General features: G+C 55.9%; 1 protein-coding gene across 1 annotated transcript in view; it reads right to left on the bottom strand.

Annotated features, from left to right (window-relative positions):
• AR (androgen receptor) overlaps window positions 1–6,561 on the bottom strand; it is a 63,834-nt gene extending 57,273 nt beyond the window's left edge. The window contains exon 1 of the mRNA XM_072876755.1: window positions 5,084–6,561. Within this exon, the coding sequence (XP_072732856.1) occupies window positions 5,084–6,093 (1,010 nt within the window). The 5' untranslated portion in view covers window positions 6,094–6,561. The remainder of the gene's footprint in view (window positions 1–5,083) is intronic.
• Window positions 6,562–16,790: the final 10,229 nt, after the last annotated feature.

Here is a 16,790-nt window from a genome sequence, read left to right as displayed (position 1 = left end):
CAGCCCCAGCAGCACAGGCAGGCAGCCGCCCTGCCCCGCGCTCCCAAAGCCACCCGTGACTCAGCCGTGCTCCACGTGGATCTGATTCTGCACAGAAAAGTGGAGCACTGCTTGGGCAACCGGGGACAGAACTTGGCTGCAGAAGAGCTTAGCAGGCAGCTACAGGCCCTGTGGATCTACAGGCTTCGAACCAGCGGCCTGATCCAGCGGCTGCTGAAGCCAGGGAGCCCGTCAGCCAAGTGCCGCAGGGTCGGGGGTCCCCTCTTCCACCCCGGGCTCCCCTTCTGACTGTGAAAAGCCCGACGGTTAGCAGTGACTGAAGACAGCTTGGCAAACACCTACACGAGTTCAGGATACTTTTCAGGCATGTCCTAGGAAAGGTTTCTCCTACTGTAAATTTGCTGGGATCTCTGTTGCGACCTGGAGCATTCACTGCTAATTTAGGGCATAGTCGCCCCTGGTGAATAACAGCGATGCAAGCTGGCCTGGCACGACATGGAAACGCTGCTACCCACGACTCGCTCAAAATCTAGAAGCGATCAGGAAAAATATGGAACCTGTAGTTTTTCAAACAAGATCCAACAAGCGATCAGCCCTATCACCTACTAAATAAAAGAGACAAGAAAAGGGCATTTCCTGGTGACGATGCAGTGCTCTGAAGACAGCATTCGTTTGCCCCACAACGACTCGTACCTACGCAGAAACGTCAGAACATGATGCCTAAAGTCTCCTGAAAAGAGCAAAACCTCAGCTGCGCCTCAGGAGAAGGACCTGATTGCAGCCGAGAGCACTGGTAACAGAGTGCCTGACGCGTAAGGGTAAAGAAGAAAAAACAAGAATTGAAAGGTGATGAGGAAGAATTTTTTTTTATGCTTTCTCTTCTGCTTTTATCAGGAACCATCAAAAAGCTTTAGCACGTCAGTGACTTTCCCAGCCACCCAAGCTTCACCGTCCACGGATCCGTACCAGCAGCTGCAGACCATGAGCATGGCTATTACCAAGCCAGCCAGAGGGACAGGCTTCAGCAAGAGCATTCTTCCACGCACGGCTTGTCCTCAAAATAAGTATTTGCATAATATCGCTGTTTGCCAGCAGCAGGCGGGAGCGTCATCCCCTTCCCGAGGGCTTTTGAGTCCCGCCAGTGAAGAGCTGAGGGTCCCCCAGGCCTCTCCTGGGGAAGGGGACGCGGGAGCGGTGCCCAGGCGGGCGCAGGGCGGCCGGCTGCCGGGCACGGGCTGGGAGCGAGGGCAGCCCGGAGAGCCGCCTCCTGCCTCGTCTCATCTCTTAGTGCAGTATCTGCCCTTGATCTTCTTATCAGAATCTTATCTCCTCCTTCAGTAGGTAGAAATTATTACCGGTATTATCTGTAAGTGGTATCACAATTACATAGCTGGCCACAAAAAGATTATATAGCCATTATGCCAGGCGATGCAGAAACACCCATGTTTGGCGATGGCACTCGCCCAAGCTGATTACAACTGAACCGAGGAAGGGAACCTGCAGGTAGGGGAAACCAGCAAACGCAGGGATACCAAACAGGTAACAGTAGTAATAGCAAATGCCACTTAAAACATGTCTGAAACTACGTGGACAGCTAGATTTTTCTGAGCCAGTTGCCCCCTAAATTCGTTTATCACCTTTGTTTCCATTGCTTCAGTAATAGCTCCTTCTTTGATTCCATTTTAGCTTAAACCAAATAGGCCTACACCACTCACCCAGTGCGGGGTTTTGGTCTTACAAGTTTTGACACAGTAACCTTGGATTTATTCTGTCAGTGCTGCGCCTCACTCTTAAGACAGGTTATTGAGTCACCTCAGAGACTGCTGGTAATAATTATGCAATAACCAGAGCACAAAGATAAACAGCGATGAGTCTGCAGCGTATCAAAAGCTTGGATCAATTTGTTAATTACACATAAGCACTACTGGCACAATCGGGTACACCACATCAAAAGCTTTAAACTAAATCAAATTGTGTTAATGCCTGCTTTGTTTCCTCCGTGCTGTTCAGCGCCTCTAAACCCGGACAAATCCCCCCCCGCTGCACAAGCAAAGGGGCAGGCAGCAGCGAGGGATCGGCGCCGGCGCCGCTGCCAGCACCCGTCCCACCCCGCGCCCCAGCGCGCCCCGCGCCTGGAGACCACCGACCACGGAACGGCGAGGACGGTCCTGCCGAGGGGGCACCCTCATTCGGTCCTGTCAGACCTGCCGGCTTCCGAGGCAGCCCCGGCGGCTGACAGCATTTCTTTTACGAGCCGTGCGTGCCGTATCCCGGAGCGAGGTGGACACCAGCACCCGATTTTCCATTAGCGATCCCTCAAGCGATCCAGGCCCCCCCCTCACAGCTTTAGAGGTAAACTCTTCTACTCGGAACCCCAAACCCCAAGTGAGAGTAGTTTACATGAAGGGAAAATGTAAGCAACTCCCCCAAAATATTAAGAAACTGTTCATGCTTTAATGTCATATACGAAGCGGGGTGGGGGGGTGTCTCTAACTTCAAAAATACCAATCTATCCCGGACCCAGACTGCACCGGGGCAGAGCTGGGGTTTCAAAGAGAGGTTCACCTTGGGGGGAAGAGACGCAGTCCCGCTAGTACAACGCAGGACCGTTCAAAAAGGGAAGAACTAGGAGCAACACACCTTAAAATGCTCCTTATGCTTCTTCAAGGAAGATTGGGCTGCCGCTGCCAGCACTGCAACGGCGCGGGGATCTGAAGTGCAGATCTCCTTAGGCTGGTAAGGCTGCAGTGAGCCCACCAAAGTGCCCTCCACCGCTCTCAAAGAAAATGCCGAGACGACATTTTCCGAGGCTAAGAGGATAAAGCTTTCTGCGCAGTGCCACGTAGGGCAGGAACTTAAACCTAGCACGAGAAGCTAGCAGGGGAGCACAGGTCCAAAGCAGACCGTCCTTCGGTGAGCGAACTTTACTATAAAGCATGTTAGCTCCCACGACCCTCTTCCCGTGCGAGCGCTGCTGCCTGGGAAGCGGGTACGCGACCCGCTGCCGTCAGCTCCAGCCGCAGCAGAGGCTGCTCACTGCACTGGCACTGTTGCATGTTCAGGAGAAAATTAAAAGCCACAGCAATCGATAGGCAGCATGCTGTAAAGTTAATGGAGACTTTGCTAGGATGAAATATAAACATGGCAGCAATTAACTTGTACGGCTTTAGCCAGACCATAAAGGAGCATTCCACTCTCCTTACAGCATTTTAAAATTGCATCCAAGCAGAGAGAGGGGTATAAATACTGTCGGTCCGTCGCTCTCCCGCAGCAGCCGGGTAATGCTCTACGAGCAACGGAGTTCAAATGACAGGATAATGGTATTTTAAAAACTCTCTGTGGCAGCTCTGACTCCACCGATCCCTGCAGGTCTGCCAGCGGAGCCGCTGTGCCAGGGGAAGCGCGGACACGGACAGGGCCCGCTGAATGGAGCCGCAAGGAAGAGGAGCAAACAGCATTTCCCACAGGAATAAGGGAGATGTCATTTATCTCTAAGGCAAGACTCGGGCAAAATTCACCTGCCGCCCAGGCGCAGCCCACGCGACTGCCCGCTGACCACCACGTGAGCCCAGCCCTGCTTTCCTTACCGCGATACTCCCTGTCTGTGAGGGGTTCTACTGCACGGGCTTCGCAGGCAGATAAACCGTCACGAGGCTGAGCCTTCTGCTGTCAAAAACCTGCACCATCCATTGACAGCATTTGGACAGTAAAACTTCCCTAACTTTATTCACCCCGGCTCACTCTACACTGATTTCCGCAGAGATTTACCCAGACTCCAGGGGAACACACACGGAGCGCACCGGAGCACTCCTGCCACCGGCACGGAACTCACGGCTGGACTCTTGCTGGCCTCGCCTTACTTTTAGCCCAGCGTTTTTGCCAAGCCCTCAACTTCTTCATAAAATCCCCAAGTCAATTGTTGTGTGGATGATAATTCCTACACTGCCCCGATAAAGCTGTGAGCATTTTAAAGCAGCAAAACAAGCACAGAAGCAGGAGCATGACACATCTGCCCTGTGCTGATTTAAGGGGAAAATCTAACTGTTCGCTTTAATCTTTGCTCCCACCACAGAGAGTACCACAGGGTGAGCATGTGGATGTGCAACTCCGACGACGTGAACCCTGGCCGAGGCCGTACCAACTGCTTGTGGCCAGGGCTGCCTCCGGGCCAGCAGAAAAATCCTTTTGCAGTCACGGTCCCACTCCCGTTTCTACCAGCTGCAGCGATTCTCTCACGCAGGAACGCGCTCTGCCACGATGAGAGGGGATGACGCAGTATGCCCCCTGTTCATGCGTACCCCTGTTACAGAGACTGTTAATCTCTTTTTTTGAGGTTAGTCCACCAGGAGAAATTACTTCTGATCGAATCCTTCTTCTCAAACACATACACCTTTCCTCCTCTGCTGTATTCCTAAACACTCTTCTCTCTCTGCTTTAAAACACATCTTCTACCTGTACTTAAAACAGAGCTTCAATGCCCATGCGGTGTTTCTCTGCCTGTACACGCAGCAGTTTCAGCTTGCTCTGCACAGCGCATTCCCCGCGCGTCGAGCTCGCGGTGGAGCAAGGTGCAGGGAGAATTTTAACTCCAGCTCAAGACGGGTCTGTGCTCGAAGCGCAGCGTCCCGATTCCCGCACACTAACAGCGGCCCAGGGAAGGGGATACCAGACGCATAACGAAACGAGATAAATGCCATCGACCTTCGGGGGACGGCGGCGAATGCCGGGAGCCCAGCGCGGTGTTTCTGCACAGTCGTGCCTAGCAGGTCACAAGCGGCAGCGTGTCGGCAAGCGGGGAGGCTCCGACAGCGAGAGGTGAATCAAGCCGGGGCAGGCGGGACAGAGGCGGGCTGGGCGTGCGGCTTGGCCGGGGCAGCTGCGGGGGGCGGCGGGGCGGCCGGGGGGCGCGGGGTGCCGGTGCCGGCGGGGTGCGGGGTGCGGGGTGCCGATGCCGGCGGGGTGCGGGGTGCCGATGCCGGCGGGGTGCGGGGTGCGCGGTGCCGATGCCGGCGGGGTGCGGCATGCGGGTGCGGGTGCGATGCGGGGCGCAGGATCCCGGCGCCGGCGGGACGCGGGTACTCACCGGAGGTCGCCGTAGGCGCCGGCGTAGCCCTCGGCCCAGGGCCCCAGCTCGCTCTTGATGCAGGCGGCGGGGGCGGCGAAGGGCGGCCGGCCCGCCGCGTACCAGGCGTCGGCGGGGAAGTCGGCGGGCTCGGCGGCCGGCCCGCGCCCGCAGCCGAAGGGCCCGGCGGGCGGCTCGGCGCAGGGCCCGTAGAGCTGCCCCTCCTCGGCGAAGAAGGCGGGCCAGGGGGCCGCGGGGCCCGGCGGGGCCATCTCGGCGCCGTAGCGGCACGGGGCGGCCCAGCCGCCGCCCGCCGCCGGCCCCGGCGGGCTCTCCAGCTTGACGCGGGCGGGCGGCGGCGGCGGCGGCGCCAGGCTGAAGGCGGGGGGCGGCCGCGCCGCGGGCCCCGGCGAGCCGCGGAAGAGCCCCGGCCCGGCGGGCGCGTCGACGGCCAGCGCGGCCTCGGCGCCCGCGAAGGCGGCCGGGGCGGGCGGCGGCTGCGGCGGGTCCCCGCCGGGCGGGCGCGGGGCGCGGGGCGGCCCGGCGGGCAGCGCGAACATGCAGTCCTCGCGGGGCGGCGGCTCGGCCGGCGCCTCCAGCGCCTCCAGGGCCAGGCCCATGGAGGCGGACACGGCCCTGCAGAGCTGCTTGGCGCTGTCGCCCAGCGGGTCCTCCTCGGGCGCCGGCTCGGCCTCGGGCGGCGGCAGCAGCGGCAGCGCGCCCGCCTCGCACGGCAGCTCCCTCAGCTCGCCGGCGCAGGGGAAGGGCGAGCCCATGGCGGGGCCGCCCGCCGGCAGCGCCTTCCCGGCGCCGCGGGGCTCCTGGGGCGGCAGGAAGGCGGGCGAGCCCGGCGGCGGCCGGGGGCTCGGCGGGCAGGGCGCGCACGCCGGCGGCGGCTGGCTGCCGCCCGGCTCCTCCCGCGGCGCCTGGAACGCCTCGCAGACGCTCTGGAAGAGGGTCTGGAAAGCCCCGCGGAAGGTCCTGCCCCCCGCCCGCGGGTAGACGCGGCCGACCCCCAGCTGCACCTCCATGCCCGCCGAGCGCGAAAGCGGCACCGGCAGGCGAGGCGGGGGCGGCGAGCCCCGGCGGGCGCCCCCCGGCCGGCCGCCCGCCGTGCCGGCTAGCAGCGGCGCTGCCCCGCGGCCCCCATCCCCGCCGGGGCGGCGGGCGGGATGCTCGGCGCCTGCAACAGGCAGGAGGGAAAGTTGGGGCCGCGGCAGCGGGCAGGCGCGGCCGGCTCGGGCAGCTGCCTGCGCTCCGTGTGAGCGGCGGCGCGCGGGGCGCGGGAGGCAGGCGGCGGGGAAGGAGGTGCGGCGGCGGAGACCGCCCCGCGCCGCCGGCGCGGCCCGGGGGCTCGGCAGCGGAGCAGCCGGTGGCCCGCCGCGGGGGGAAGCGGCGCCCGCCCCGCCCCGCCCCGCCCCGCCCTGCCCTGCCCTGCCCTCGGCGCGGCTCCCCCCTGCGCCGGCGGCGGCCGGGCTGGGCGGCGGGGGCGGCGAGCGGGGCCCCGCCGGGCGGCCCCGGAGCAGCGCGGAGCCGCAGCGCCGCCGCCGCCTCCCGCCGCAGTTCCTCACCGGCGCCGGCCCCCGCGGGCGCAGCGGGACGGGACGGGACGGGACGGGACGGGACGGACGGGACTGCCCGGCCCGGCCCGCCGGCGGACAGCGCCCGCCACCGCGGCCTCTGGGCGAGCGCCCGGCCCGCCCCCCCCCCCCCCCGTGCCCCGGCCGGGCGGAGCGGGGGCGCGGCTGCGGCCGCCCCGGCTCCCCTCCCGCCGGCTGCCGGGCCGGGCCGCGGCGGCGGCGGAGGGGCGGGCGGCCCCGGCTGCCGAGGGAGCGGGGTCGTGCGGCCCCGCCGGGCGCCCGGCCCCCGGCCCGGGGCCGCTCCGCTCCCGCCGCCCGGCCGCAGCCCGCGGAGCGCAACGCAGCTGGGCGGGATCCGGCGGACAAAACGCTCCTTTGCGCCGTGCGCCGGCGGGGCCGGTGCCCGACGGCCTCCCCCAGCCGGGCCTGGCGCAGGGGGCCTGCCCGACCCGGCCCCGCGCACCTTCCCCGAGGAGCCCGCGGGAGCCGGCGGCCGCTCCTCGCCCAGCCGGGGCCTTCGCTCCCGCCTCCCTCTGCTCCGCACCCGGCAACGCTCCCGCCCGCCGCCAGCGAGAAACAGCGGGTCGGTGCATCTTCTGCACACCTGCCCGCGCTCCGGTCACCCACAGGGCTGCGAAAGAGCTAGCCAGCAGACGTGATTAGTGTAGGACCTACCATAAACAAGCCTTGAGCTCCCCTTACTGGTCCTGGAGTAACGGTCCTAAAGCAACCTCTTCTAGTGGGCACCATTCCCAGGCAACCTGGTAACAGACCCGCACTCATGCGAGATAGGTTAAGATAAGCCCGTTAAGTTCAACCCCTTTGGAGACAAAGGGAAAAAAGTAATAATTTGTTGCAAATGGAGAAGTGGAGCCGGTCGGGAAAACGAAGAATACGAACAATCATGCCCGGTCTTTCAAAAGCATTTTTACAAGCCGTAGAAGATAAACTAAGTACAGCCCAGCAACATTTGGCAGTGTCCTCCACGCGGCCTGAGCGGCCCGAGAGCCCTGCCTCCGACAGCAAGGTGCTGGGGAAGGCAAAGGGCTGGTGCGCGAGGCGAGGACGGCGTCGCTGCCCGCCCCACGGACCTCGCCCCTGGCTGCTCCCGGGGCGCAGGAAGGCGGCGGGCAGGGGCTGGCGGTACCTGGGCCCAGGAGCGGGCCCAGCGCTTCCTGGCCGCTGGTGAGGAAGACCATCGACAGAGAAACCTTGTAGGCTTTCAGTACGGACGAAACACCAAGTCGGTTTTTAATGACAAGTGAGATAGCCCCTAAAATAATAAAGCAGCACAGCTAAAACCTGAAAAGGTGAAAACAGAGGGAGATACCGTAACGTATGTGCAGAGTGCCTATTCAAACCCTCGCAGGTCTCGGCGATCCCCCCTGCGTCACTGGAGCCGGGCCCGGCTGGAGCTCGGTGCGAGCTCCCTCTCTGCGTGTGGCCCAGGAGCCCCAGGCCGGGGACTGGGGTGCAGCCCAGCCCCGCGGTGACAAAGCTGTGGCTCCAGGTGCGAGGGAAGGGAACACGACGGGAGAGGATCAGAGAGGTGTTTCGGAGGGATGCAAAGAAACCCGCAGAGACAAGGGGGACGTTTGTGTGGCCAAGCGTTAACCACGTTGCAAACTGTTCTTCACGCACCCACGGGGAGATGCCTTTTCGCGGGGTAGGCTTGTGAGAGAAGTGTCTCCTGCAGAAGTAAGGCTGTGTGCATCGCTTTTCAAACAGCTGGTATAAAGCCTTAAGTGGATTTTCTGAAAGGCTGGTACCATTAATTCAAAGAACCTCTTTTCTTTTTTTTTCTTGGACACAGATGTGTGCACGAACTCACCCTTCCTACCAGCTATGCAGTAACAACGATGGCCTAGCTTTACTGCAAAGCTGCTCTGCATTTCAGCAAGGATGGCAAAATCTAGAAGCACAAACCCAGGATTCACAACTGCATCTTGTTATGGTGTCCCCAGTAAATGATGCAGCCCCCCCAGGGAAATGAGCCGTTGCCGCAAATCCATGCAGATACCTGCCAAGTGGATGCGGATTCCGGCGTCTTTGCTCTTTCAACCTCCAGCAGTTGTCAAGCCTCTGGAGCAAAATACATGGACTCTGGAAAACATCAAGGGGAGGATTCTCATAATATGCATCAAGAAATGTGCTGGAAAAAGCTGAGGATCGGAGATGAAATATCACCTAAGAAACAGACGGCTTTGTGTTTTAAACAAAAAGCGGGTTATTCCCACCTGCAATTCTGCCAAGCCGCCTAAGAACTTTCTTTGACACCACCGTTCCCACCAAGGAAGAAATGTCCTCAGTCCGCGCGCACCGAGAACACCAGGAGCCCTGAAGACCTCGTACAAGTTAGAGTTTTTCTGTTCAGCTAGCCTCTTCTGTCCGGGATCGGGTACTTGGGGCCTGCGCGTGTCTCGGGCTCTGTCTCGGCGGGTGTTTGTCCTGCGGCCCTCGCTGCTCTCCTGGCCTCTCCTGGCCTTGCAGCGTCCGCGGGGACATGGGTTTTCCCACAGTCTGAAGTTCGCTGCCGGGGTCTGTGAGATGCTAATCGCAACAGAGGCGCATAAAGAAAGACTGCAAAATGGTTTATGTTCTTCTCAGTTTACAGAGCTGACACTTTAGTTTGGACTGATGCTGTGGTTAAGATGTATTATTTTAGAAGCAATTTTGTGACTAGATCTTCACGTAAGTTTGAAGAAGCTGGTCATTTCTCTTTTCTTTTCTTTTTTTCTTTTCTTTTTTTAAAATTTATTTCCTGAAAAGGCAACTTGCGAGTGTTTTGTTTTCCCGGTATTTGCATGTTCCTTTTAAAAATTACTAAACATTAATGGATTTTCTGGGTGCCTGTGTGTGTGGCTGCGCATGCTACTTTTTAAAGGCTTCGTGTATTTTAATCTTTATACTTGATTGACAAAGAAAAATCTGTACTGCTAATGCACAGAGAGTGTTTTACTTGCAGTTACTATCTTACAAATATTAAAATGTAACTTTAGAGTTTCAAAGCTCTTTTACTAGTTTCATTAAAGCTGAGTTAAATCCCTTCCATAAAATCACTTTCTGCAGTTTAGAAGTCACGCACGGTCTCAGCTTACATCTGAAATTCCGAGGGCTGTATTTTAACACAGTAAAATAGGCATCGTTCATGGAAAGACCAGGCAAAACCTCTGCAAATGTGTATTTTTTCTGCATGCAAGCTAAGCTGTAGTTTTGGTTATCAGATTAGTGGAAAATGAGCAGCAGCATGAGCCTACGCCTGGTTCAGGCAAGTGCCTTTCTCTTCAGTGTGTCGGTGCTTTTCTGTAGAACGAGGCTGGAGAACGCGCTGTGTGCTCGGACCTTCCTGCGGCTCTCGGTGGTGGAGGCTAAGGCAGTTGTGCGTTTCATTGCATTCGCTTGCTAAAACGTTAAGGTGGGCTGAAAGTATTCTGCTTCGCTTTACTGTCTCACAAATACTGAAGCGTTCTTTTCTAACGTTCCAGTGGTATTTGGTTTTATTCGTTAAATCTGAGTGTAAGAATTATAATGCGTTGCTTTCTGTTATGTAAAATAACATTAAAATCAGTAATCGGGGTGAACATCCAGTCTAAAAGTACTGCAGCTGAAATCAGATAGTTATGTTCAGAGGGACGTACGGACGCATCGACTGTTTTGAGAGCGAAGCCGAGCGTGGCCGGGCTGTGCCGGCGGCTCCCCGGGGGCTGCCAGCACAGGGCCCTGCCCTCTGCCATCTCCCCGCAGTCGCTTATTTTTCTACCTGGGTAGTGCACCGTTTAGATGGAAAACTAGCCGTGAGCGAAAACAGATATTTTTTCAGAAACCAGTTTCATTCTAACTGAGGTGTCTGCGGCTTTTATTATAAAATAATGACTCAAAGAAAAATCCAGCACGACGGGCTCATCGGAGTGTTTGGTAGCATGTGTTCCTCCAGGTCATCATGGCTTCATGCTGAGAGAAGAGGGGGAAAGGAAAGGGGGCGATGCGGCAGGAGGAAGGTTTGGCGAGCCCACCTTGCTCCCCGCGGCTCGGGGAGCTGGCAGCAGCTTTGATGCGAGCTGGTGAGCGGGCGGCGAGAAGCCGCGTGCCTGCGGGGTCCAGCCCAGCCCCGCGGCCGGCAGCGTGGCTGAAGGTCTCCGCGGGCCCCGGCTGCTTCTGCAAGGCTCTTCTCCCCGTCCCGGCGTTGCAAAGGTCTGCTGCCCCGCTCTGCCCTTGCCTTCGGGCAGAGGGAGGCCCAGCCGCCAGCCTGCTCTGCCGCGAGCAGCGCGTCGACGGGGAACGCCCGGCGTGCAGGGAGTTGTGAACTCGCACGGCGGGGCCGGGAGCGAAGAGATGCAGATCAAGGAGGTCTTTCGGGAACAAACTGCGTAAAGTGCGTGAAAGGATTTTAAGAGAAACGTCACCTTTTCCTTTATTTTATGAGTGAGTGGTTTACTGACGTAAACCAAATGCGCATTGATTACATTTTTTTAAAAATTGGGACCCTAGATTCATGTCTGAACTTAATACAGTTTATAAAAATAAGTCAAATTAAACATGAGAACACCATATTATCCTCTGTATTTGCCCCCAGGATCACAAAGACATTTTTGTCATTTGCCTGGTGGAAGTCACTACTTGAGCACCTAAAATTAAAGTTTCTTGAGAAGTTAATCCATCATTTCCAAGTGTCTTATTAAGGGTCGGAGGGAATGTTTCATTTTAGTTCGCTCAACCGGTCCGGGTCAGTAACTCACGCACTCAGAGCTGGGACAGGCAGGAAAACCCTTCTGCTTCTCTCCTGCGGTCAGCACGGGGGGTGAATGGATGAGACCTACTCCCAAAATCAGGGGGAGACAGGGACCATGTGCAGCCAATGCAATGCATTACATGTGGATAGCGCTTTATTTATCTAATAAAATACTTTTCCACATTTAAATAAGAAAGTTTTTGCGTGCTCAGAATTTAATAACATTTTCTTTAGCTGTAAAAATGATCTTAAAATTCTGCATGTAAGTTTGAAGTGATTTTAAATGTAGTTTGATACAGCACACAAAAGGAATAATCACACTATAATTAAGAAACATTTCATTCACTGGTTTTAATGTAATAAATGTTAAGAAAAATCTGAAAAAAATAATGCTGAACAAGATACAGTGCAATGTTTGCAGTTTGTTTCTCTTATCTAAATAGAGATTTAAAACTCCTGATATTGATTAACCTTCCACTAGCCTGACCCGTACAGCAGAATACAAGTTATTTAGATAACCAGCCAGTTGCGTGCGTATTGAATAGAAAATAAAAAGCAACTGAGTGAGGTAGCCGTGTGCTGAGCTGTAAAACCAGATGTAGGTTTACCTGCCTGTTCGGATGTTTGGGAGGGGAAGAGCGTGAGCGCAGTGCACTGTGTACACTTGCGTGAACTGCGGCACAAAATAGACATTTAATAAAGGAACCCATGTATAAAACCTTAAAGACATTTTTCCGTATTCTCTTGATTTAAATCACGTATTACGACTGCCTCTGCTGAGAAAAAGAGGAGGGTAATTGTCATAGGCGCTTCCCTTCTGAGGGGAACAGAGGGCCCAACGTGCCGACCGGAGCCAGCCCACGGGGAAGGCAGCTGCCTCCCTGGGGCCCGCGTCAGCCACGTTACCAGGAAGCTCCCGGCTCTGGCATGGTCCTCCGGCTATTACCCGCTATTGGTTACGCGGGCTGGCTACGGTGAGGTTGCGGAGAGAAGGCCAAAAGTGATCAAAAGGGACCTCAGGGCACTGGGGCGATGGTTGAGGGATCAGGAGCACAGGCGGTGCTTTCCTCAGTCCCGTCAGTGGCAGGGAAGAACACCGAAAGGAACAGGGAAGCTCCCCTGCCCATCACGTGGCTCAGAGGCTGGTGCCATCGGCGGAATTTTGGTTTTTTTCATCATGGGGACGTTTACATGGCACCGGGCCTGCTGGCGACGGATGGAGTTCAGCTATCTGAAAGGGGGAAAGGATTCTCGCCCATGAGTTGGCGGGGCTCATCGAGAGGGCTTTAAGCTAGGTTCGAAGGGGGAAGGGGACGTAACCAGGCCCTCTAGAGAGGAGACTAAGGCTGGCATGCCAATGCTGGGAGTGAAATCGATAGCCCAGCTCAAGTGCATCCACACCAACGCACGCAGCATGGGCAACAAACAGGAGGAGCTGGAAGCCACTGTGCAGCAGGACAGCTATGACTTAGTCGCCATCGCAGACACGTGGTGGGATGACTCTCACGACTGGAGTGCTGCAATGGATGGCTGTAAGCTCTTCAGAAGGGATAGGCAAGGAAGGAGAGGCGGTGGGGTGGCTCTGTAGGTTAGGGAGTGTTTCGATTGTGTAGAACTCGGCGATTATGATGATAAGGTCGAGTGCTTATGGGTAAGGGAGAGGGGGAAAGCCAACAAGGCAGATATCCTGCTGGGTGTCTGCTACAGCCCACCCAACCAGGATGAAGAGGCAGATGAAACATTCTATAAGCAGCTGGCAGGAGTCTCACTATCGCTAGCCCTTGTTCTTGTGAGGGACTTCAACTTACCGGACGTCTGCTGGAAATACAACACAGCGGAGAGGAAACCGTCTAGGAGGTTCCTGGAGTGTGTGGAAGAGACCTTCCTGGCACAGCTGGTGAGGGAGCCTACCGGGGCAGGTGCCTCGCTTGACCTGCTGTTCACAAACAGAGAAGGACTGGTGGGAGATGTGGTGGTTGGAGGCCGTCTTGGGCTTAGTGACCATGATACGATAGAGTTCTCGATTCGGTGCGAAGTAAGGAGAGGGATGAGCAAAACCACTACCATCGACTTCCGGAGGGCAGACTTTGGCCTGTTCAGGACACTGGTTGAGAGAGTCCCTTGGGAGACAGTCCTGAAGGGCAAAGCGGTCCAGGAAGGCTGGGCATTCTTCAAGAAGGAAGTCTTAAAGGCACCGGAACAGGCCATCCCCATGTGCCGTAAGATGAACCTGCGGGGAAGATGACTGGCCTGGCTCAACAAGGAGCTTTTTCTGGAACTCAGGAAAAAAAGGAGAGTTTACCACTTTTGGAAGAAGGGGAAGGCAACTCAAGAAGAGTACAGGGATCTCGTCAAGTCAAGCAGAGAGAAGATAAGAAAGGCAAAAGCCCAGCTAGAAATCAAGCTGGCCACTGTTGTAAGAGATAATAAAAAATGTTTTTACAAATACATTAACAACAAAAAGAGAGCCAAGGAGAATCTCCCTCCTTTATTGGATGCAGGGGGGAACATTGCCACCAAGGATGAGGAAAAGGCTGAGGTACTTAATGCCTTCTTTGCCTCAGTCCTAGATAACTAGTCAGGCCAGTTATCCCCAGGGTATTCAGCCCCCCTGAGCTGGAAGACAGGGACGGAGAGCAGAATAAACCCCCCATAATCCAGGAGGAAGCAGTTAGCGACCTGCTACGCCACCTGGACACTCACAAGTCTATGGGGCCGGATGGGATCCACCCGAGAGTACTGAGAGAGCTGGCGGAGGAGCTTGCCAAGCCACTCTCCATCATTTATCAGCGGTCCTGGTTAACAGGGGAGGTCCCAGACGGCTGGAGGCTTGCCAATGTGACGCCCATCTACAAGAAGGGCCGGGAGGAGGATCCGGGGAACTATAGGCCTGTCAGCCTGACCTCGGCGCCGGGGAAAATTATGCAGCAGTTCATCTTGAGTGCGCTCAACAGGCACGTGCAGGCCAACCAGGGGATCAGGCCCAGCCAGCATGGGTTCAGGAAAGGCAGGTCCTGCTTGACCAACCTGATCTCCTTCTACGACCAGGTGACCCGCCTAGTGGATGAGGGAAAGGCTGTGGATGTTTTCTACCTGGACTTTAGTGAAGCCTTTGACACTGCCTCCCACAGCATTCTCCTGGAGAAACTGGCAGCTCATGGCTTACGTGGGTGTACGCTTCGCTGGGTAAAGAACTGGCTGGATGGCCGAGCCCAGAGAGTGGTGGTGAATGGAGTTCAATCCAGTTGGTGGCTGGTCACAAGCAGTGTTCCCCAGGGCTCAGTTTTGGGGTTAGTCTTGTTTAATATCTTTATCAATGAGCTGGATGAGGGGATCAAGTGCGCCCTCAGTCAGTTTGTAGATGACACCAAGTTGGGCAGGAGTGTCGATCTGCTGGAGGGTAGGAAGGCTCTGCAGAGGGACCTGGACAGGCTGGATCGGTGGGCCAAGGCCAAGTGTGTGAGGTTCAACAAGGCTCAGTGCTGGGTCCTGCGCTTGGGTCATAACAACCCCATGCAACGCTGCAGGCTTGGGGAAGAGTGGCTGGAAAGCTGCCTGGCAGAGAAGGACCTGGGGGTGTTGGTCAACAGCCGGCTGAACATGAGCCAGCAGTGTGCCCAGGTGGCCAAGAAAGCCAATGGCATCCTGGCTTGTATCAGAAATAGCGTGGCGAGCAGGACTAGGGCAGTGATCGTCCCCTGTACTCGGCACTGGTGAGGCCGCACCTCGAATGCTGTGTTCAGTGTTGGGCCCCTCACTCCAAGAGAGACCTTGAGGGGCTGGAGCGTGTCCAGAGAAGGGCAACAGAGCTGGGGAAGGGTCTGGAGCACAAGGCTGATGGGGAGCGGCTGAGGGACCTGGGGTTGTTCAGCCTGGAGAAAAGGAGGCTGAGGGGAGACCTCATCGCTCTCTACAGCTACCTGAAAGGAGGGTGGAGGGAGGTGGGGTCGGTCTCTTCTCCCAGGTAACAAGTGATGGGACGAGAGGAAATGGCCTCAAGTTGCGCCAGGGGAGGTTTAGACTGGATATTAGGAAAAATTTCTTTACTGAAAGGGTGGTCAAGCATTGGGACGGGCTGCCCAGAGAGGTGGTGGAGTCACCATTCCTGGAGGAGTTCAAAAAACGTGTAGATGTGGCACTTCAGGACATGGTTTAGTAGGCATGGAGGTGTTGGGTTGATGGTTGGACTAGATGATCCTAGAGGTCTTTTCCAACCTTAATGATTCTATGATTCTATATTCTATGATCAGTTTGCATGGTTTTTATTATTTTGACTCTATGTATCTTACAAGCAGTTTCTCCATGAAAAATATTTTTAAAGAACACATTCTTCTTGCCTTGAAGTTAGGCACGTCTTAAAGATAGCCAAGAAAATGGAAGCAAACTGTTACTTCATTTACTTCATGGTAAAAACCTTTATGGTCACCGTCCAGCTGGATTTGTTAAACTTACTCCATAGAGACCAAGCATATAATTGGAATCTCTTTGGCTACAAGGCAGTATACCCCTCACAGTGCTAAAAGTAAAAAGGATTTCACATAACCAATTACGTATTACTGATGGCAGATTAACAGAAAGTGTGCCCAAACAGAATACATGAACATTTGACATAAAAACCTTCGGGACTTTAAAACCAGCTCTGTGTTCGCTATGCTGTATCCCTATAGCTTCTGTTTGGGTACTTACACCAGCTTGTTTACCAATAAAACTGTCTAATATTTGTTCTTTAATGGCCCTCATACAAGACCAAATCATTTATGTTTTAGTTCATCATAAAGAATGTCAAAATATTTATTTATCACTCAGATATGGCAAAAAGCAATATGAGGGATTTTAGTTAACATTTGACCTAATACGCTTCCGTTTTCCCTTCCCTTCCCAAGCCCCTCTAGCTTCTTAGCGATTTTTTTAGCTCGTTGTTTTATCTTTCCTAAGGATGCTGCTACCTCCTGTCAGCCATCGGGATACGCTTTCTGCCCGTAGGCTGGGGCCTCTGGTTTCCAGCAGCGGGTGGCTCTTCTTGTCAGGAATCAGTTGGCGAAAGGAGCAAGAGCAGATCCTGCAAGAACAAAATGTACATCTATAAAACATAATTTTTTTTGTGTACCATCGCCTCCTGACTGGTCCTTCCCGATCAGAGGGAGAAGGCACCGCCCGGGCTCCGGCACTGCCGGAAGGACGGGCAGGACTTCCAGCCACACCTTGTCCCTTCTCTTCTCCGAGAAAGGGCAGCGTTTGCTTCCAGTGCCATGGAAGGAAACCCACGTGCAGCTCCTTCACTGCCGGAGCTGCTTGTGCATAAAGACACAGGCGGAAGGGATTAAATACCTACTTTAATTCCAAGCTTTTAAGCATGCTTTATCCAAATCGCCCGTGCGTTTCCCAGCGTCCCTGTGGTTCGCAGCACCAAGTGCTGTAT

Source organism: Ciconia boyciana, chromosome 12 (assembly GCF_034638445.1).
Source record: "Ciconia boyciana chromosome 12, ASM3463844v1, whole genome shotgun sequence".
In the NCBI taxonomy this organism is placed as follows: Eukaryota; Metazoa; Chordata; class Aves; order Ciconiiformes; family Ciconiidae; genus Ciconia; species Ciconia boyciana.
This window is presented reverse-complemented; position numbering and strand designations above follow the sequence as displayed.